This window comes from Arachis stenosperma, chromosome 5, assembly GCF_014773155.1.
Source record: "Arachis stenosperma cultivar V10309 chromosome 5, arast.V10309.gnm1.PFL2, whole genome shotgun sequence".
In the NCBI taxonomy this organism is placed as follows: Eukaryota; Viridiplantae; Streptophyta; class Magnoliopsida; order Fabales; family Fabaceae; genus Arachis; species Arachis stenosperma.
In genome coordinates this window covers 136,151,885-136,157,147 of record NC_080381.1, presented here as the reverse complement: position 1 = coordinate 136,157,147, position 5,263 = coordinate 136,151,885, and the positions used below count along the sequence as shown (strand labels likewise).

At 39.1% G+C, this 5,263-nt stretch overlaps 1 protein-coding gene across 1 annotated transcript; it reads right to left on the bottom strand.

The window, feature by feature from the left end:
- Positions 1–675: 675 nt before the first annotated feature.
- On the bottom strand, positions 676–5,019 carry LOC130981469 (uncharacterized). The gene is given in 3 exon segments (XM_057905063.1): positions 676–2,204; positions 3,009–3,425; positions 3,858–5,019. Coding segments are annotated over 3 exon segments (3,108 nt in total).
- Between the last annotated feature and the right edge of the window lie 244 nt (positions 5,020–5,263).

Sequence of the window (5,263 nt, the reverse complement as noted above, 5' to 3'; positions counted from 1 at the left end):
GAGTGTATATATAATAAATAAGAAAATTCAAATTTGTATTATCACACAATAAATTATGACATTCTTTATTCTTATTGAAGTCCACAGATGATTATGTGGGTTGAGACTTGGAGCAGCATAGTTTAATTGAAATTCATTTCAATTTCCAGATCAAACCATTTCTTTAAGTTGGATGGCTGGCATCACAATTAGGCTCAATTAATGATAAGATAACGTAAATTAAGTTACCTTACATTTGTACAACATGAATAAAAAATTTAAGAACTTATAAAAATATTATAATATATATTTTAAAATTAATAAAACAGCATCAATACAAAGATGTATTATACATCTATATAAATTGAACTATCAAATATCATATAATTTAACATTAAAAACTTAACTAAAATTATGCAATGAAAAACACAATTATTATGGGCGAATTCTTGCGACTACATATATATAAAATAAAAGTAAAAATTAATTGTAACAAATAATGAAGAACCGCAATAGATTATTAAATAATCCGAAAAATCATGCATCATTAAAAATGCATAAAAATGATATTATTATTTTTAAAAAATAAAACACAAACTATCCTAATGTTTAAAAAAGAGGAGGAAAAAACAATGAAAAATAGATGCATAATAACAAAGAAGAATAGAAGTGAGTTGATGACTGAAAATGAATGAATCACATCAAATGAGCGGCAGGAGGAGGCGGTTGGTGGTGAGAGAGAGAAGACTGAAGCTGAAGCAGGTGGTGATAACAGTCAGCCGCCGTAGGCCGATGCTCGGGATTATTCTCCATACACATCCTCTCCAACTCCTTCACCATTTTGGGAACCACCAAACCACACGTCCGTATCAACCACCCAACCCCCCACACATCCACTTTAACGGAATGCAAACCTCTCTCCATTTCCGGCGCCCACTCCCCCTCCCTCCCAACTCTCACGCGCCTGTTCAGCTCCGGAGCCCCACTCGCCTCCTCAAACCCACACACAAACCACTCACTCTCCCTCTCCCTACTATCACTCCTCCTCAACACTTTCTCCCATCCCAAATCCCTATGCATAAACGACAAGTCGTGCAGCGCCACCAGCGCTTTCGTCACGCACTTCAACGCCTCAACTAACTCCTCGCAGTTTGAAGGCTTCGTTCTGCAACCTCTCGGCTTGAACACTAAACTCATGTCGTTTTCGCAACACTGAACCAGAGTCTCCGCGTGAGGGATTCGGTGTTTCAAGATCTCGTAAACCTCCTTCGCCGCCAGCCATTTTCTCTTATCGGAGAACATTCTAGTGCACGTGTTCGGCGTCATCTCCGTTACGACGCCGTTTCCGTGGTCAAATCTCTCGAAATCGCTGTACGTGAAGATCCCGAGTCCCTTGCTGTTGTTACAGATCTTGCTCAGTAACGGTAACAGTGTAGCGATTCTGAAACACGGAACCAAAGCTTTGATTCGTTCTGTAGGTGTAGTTAGGTTAAGTTGTTGTAGATCCGTTCGTACAATTCTCGTTTCTCCTTGGTCTGATTGCGTTGACCTACTTAGCGCGCAGAGTATTACCTTGGTTCCAATGGCGTAGTAGCCGAGAATGTAAGGTAGATCCGCGTAGGTCCACAGAAGCTTCTCAACAATGGTGGAAGACGGATCTTGTTGTCCCTCTCGTAGTTGATCGGTTTCTTCCCCTCGCCATAAGCAATAGTTGTTAACGAAACCAGTAACGTTGGGCCATTGATCTTGCAACGCAGTAGAACTAGTAGTAGTAGTATGTGTTGGCTTTCTGATTAGAATGAAATCTTGGTTGCAGAAGAAGGAAAGAATTGAGTTAATGCAATGGTCCCAAAGGGGAATGAAGGAGTCTCTAGAAGATGGGAGAATGGTAGGGTTGTTGGATCTGATGAGAGGGGAAACGACGTCGTAGAGGAAGGTTCTAGAATCCAAGAAAGGCGGGTGAGTTGAAGGAGCGAAGAAGAGGTCTTTGGAAGGTGGTAAGTCGTCGTAAACCTGTTTACGGAGTGGGAAGCGTAAGTCTTGTGGAGGTGGCTCTTGCAAGTAGCGTTTCAATTCGAATAAGGTTGGAAGTGAGTGTTGTTGTAGTGATGACATTATTCTCTGTTGCAAACATTCCACGTAGTATTCACTTGGGTCCCTAAACTCTACTGTTGTTGTAGTATTCGCTGCTGCATCACCAACCCAAATCATATTCAACTATAATTCTCTCTCTATAAGTGCATGTAAAGTCAATCACTTATTGTACTTATCTAAATAGGATTGTGTTATGCATCATCAATTCCATCCTCCATTTCAATCTTCAATCTGTTATTATAAATTTTGAGAAAAATATACTTATCCTACCTTTTAGTGCATGTTTAAATGTACATTTTGTTTTTTTAGAACTAGTTTATATTTTTTAATTAAATTCATTTTATTTACAAAAAGAGAAGATATGACACAGGTTCACAAAACTTACATAGACTTCTGATTTCTCATTCAATAATAGACTAGAATAAATTGGTTAATAACATGTGTGTTCCCTATATATGAAATTATATTACTTCATAAGTAAAAAAACTTCATCAAGATTTTGAATGTGAATCTAAAAGAATAACATGCATGTGTGTCCTCTATATCCTTTTTACTGTATATATTGAATATACTTTTAGTTAGAGAAAATATAAGAGATATGAAATACTCAATTGAACAATAATTAATAATTAAAAAAGAATGTATTTAGAAATGAATATTACAAAACATTTTTTAAAGAATAATAAACTTATCCCAAAGAAAAGGTTTTCTTGTCCCAGTTGTTCATCATCACATCAAATGAGGAATTAGAAAGACTAATGAAAAGAAATAGGGTCAAAAACAAAAAGTATATACTAAAATAAAAAAACTCACATCTTATGGAAGGTGATTTGGATGGAAATTGAAGTCTTTCGTTAAAACCTGTATGTTGATGATGCATTATTGAAACATCATAGAACAAATCAAAATGATTAGTTATTAAGGTTGTTAATTACCAGAAGAAGGAGGTGACGAAGCCGAAGACGATTTTCTTCTCCCAAAAACTTTGACTTGCTGACCTGAAACAAATCTATCAACCGAATAGCCTCTTAGGGGACCATCTTCGAAGGACTCCATGAGACATGGAACCATGGATTCATCGAAGTAAGTGAGTTCATCAGCATTCAAAAAGCTTGAAGCTTGAACCCTCACTCTCCCTCTATGAACTTCACCTTCTTCAGCCCAAAGGCTCACACATTCCTCCCATGTCATCCTTATCTTCCCAATTCTTCTCAGCTCTCTGGAAGATGAAGAAGATGAAGCACCTTGAATGTCCAATACATTATGCTGATGAGGGTCCAACCCTAATAAGCTACCTCTGTTGGGACCATGAAAGAAAGCTTCATTACCACCCAATTGCTTTGTTGTCCTGGCTGCAAAAGAAGAATGACACAAAGTGAGATATGGGTTGTTAGAAAGTTTAAAACTTTGCTTTCGTTTTCATCATCTTCCAAACAAAATCCCCTTGTAAAAGCACACATTCTTTTCTAGAAGGATGAGAAGAAAGAACAGTAGTGGTGGTTGTAGCAGTCAGAGAATCACAGTGAATATTACGTGCCCTTCAACTGTTTGTAAGTATTCCTAAACCACTGTTCATTCCATAAAAGGGAACAAAATTAAACAAAAATAAATAAATAGTAGAACAGAAAGAAAACCTTAGGAGAATTATTCAATTGCTGCATTGAAAGTTCATTTTATTATTATTATTATTATCGTTATTATTATTGTTATGAACATATATTTTCGTTTCCCATTTCAATAATACAATGAAGATTTAATTTTTGATAGCTTTTTACTGTGCAAACCTGAGAGAGGAAGATCATCATCCTTGAAAGGCCTAGGTGGAGGCAGTGGCAGAGGTCTCACTGTAGCAACAGCAGCATGTGATGCTGTCCTACCATCATCTACACCTCTGCCGCCACCATGAGAGGAGGACCTCATTCTGGACCCCATGAACTGTGAAAGCTCCTCAAAAACCTCCTCATCAAAGGAAGCTGGCAACCTATGAAGCTTCCTCTCATATGGTGAGAGCCTAAAGTAGCTCTTTCCAACTTGTTCTCTCTCACCACCTCTCTCCCATTCATACACTTTCCTGAATTCACCTAACATGTTATCCCATTTGGTCCCTGCTGTCTTAGCATCTCTGCTGACCCCATGCCTCTGAAGAAACTCAGCTACTTCTCTATCTTTGTCAGCCCTAGTTTTCCCTCTACTCATTCCTCCAAATTCTTGCTGTTGTTCTGTTCTTGAAGATGAACCATCAGAACCACCACCTTGGTACTGTGCTTTCCATGCCCTTGCAAGCCATAGCATCTCATTAGGCTTCCAAACTGGACTCACATACTTCCCTTTTCTTAGTTGCTGGTGATGAAGTAGCTGTGGTGGTTGTTCTCCTTCTGATGTTGGCTTGCTCCCTTCATGGCCAGAACCACCTGAGAGCAAAGGCATAGGTGAGTGACTTGGAGATGATGCTGTGTCTGATGAAGATGATGCAGCTGCTGCTGCTGCTGCAGCAGCATATGTTTGTAAGGGTTGTGGTGGATTTGCTGATGGTGAAGGGCTTGATTCGCTTGGGAGCATGGCCGCCATTTGTTTCTGATGCTGCTGTGAGGATGGTGATGGAAGAAGTTTCCATTGTCCAGTGTACCTTGGCCTCTTTGAGGTAACATTCAGTGCCTCAAATTGTTGCTGCTGTTGCTGCTCAAAGGGTGAAGAACTTGCACCACTTGAGACATAGAGAGGGCTTGATGAGATGAATGGAGTTGCTCCACTCACAACAACAACTGGTGACTGTTGCTGTTGGTGATGGATTGTCCTTGTTTCTGATATTGGTTCCTCAGCAGAAGCTTGTGGTAGGGATTTTGGAGAAGATGAAATCTGCTGCTGCTGCTGTTGTTGCTGCTGCTGCTGTTTAGGGTGGTGAGATTGTTGTGGTTGTTTCTTGGATGAGTCTCCCTTGTCACCCATTATAGTCAAATGGGCCCAGCTAAAAAATTAAAAAAAAAACAAGTGTTTGTTTTTTTTTTCTTGGGAGAATGGAATGGAATGGAATGGAGGAAGAGAATTAGATGAGGAAGGAACCAGAAGAAGAAGAAGGAGGAAGCATTGTTGGAGTTGAACTAGCTAGGTAGAATGGAAATGAAGTGTGGGTTATTGATTTGATTGAGGGAAGAGGTTTTGTACTTGTAGTTGTGATAGCAATTGTTGTTTG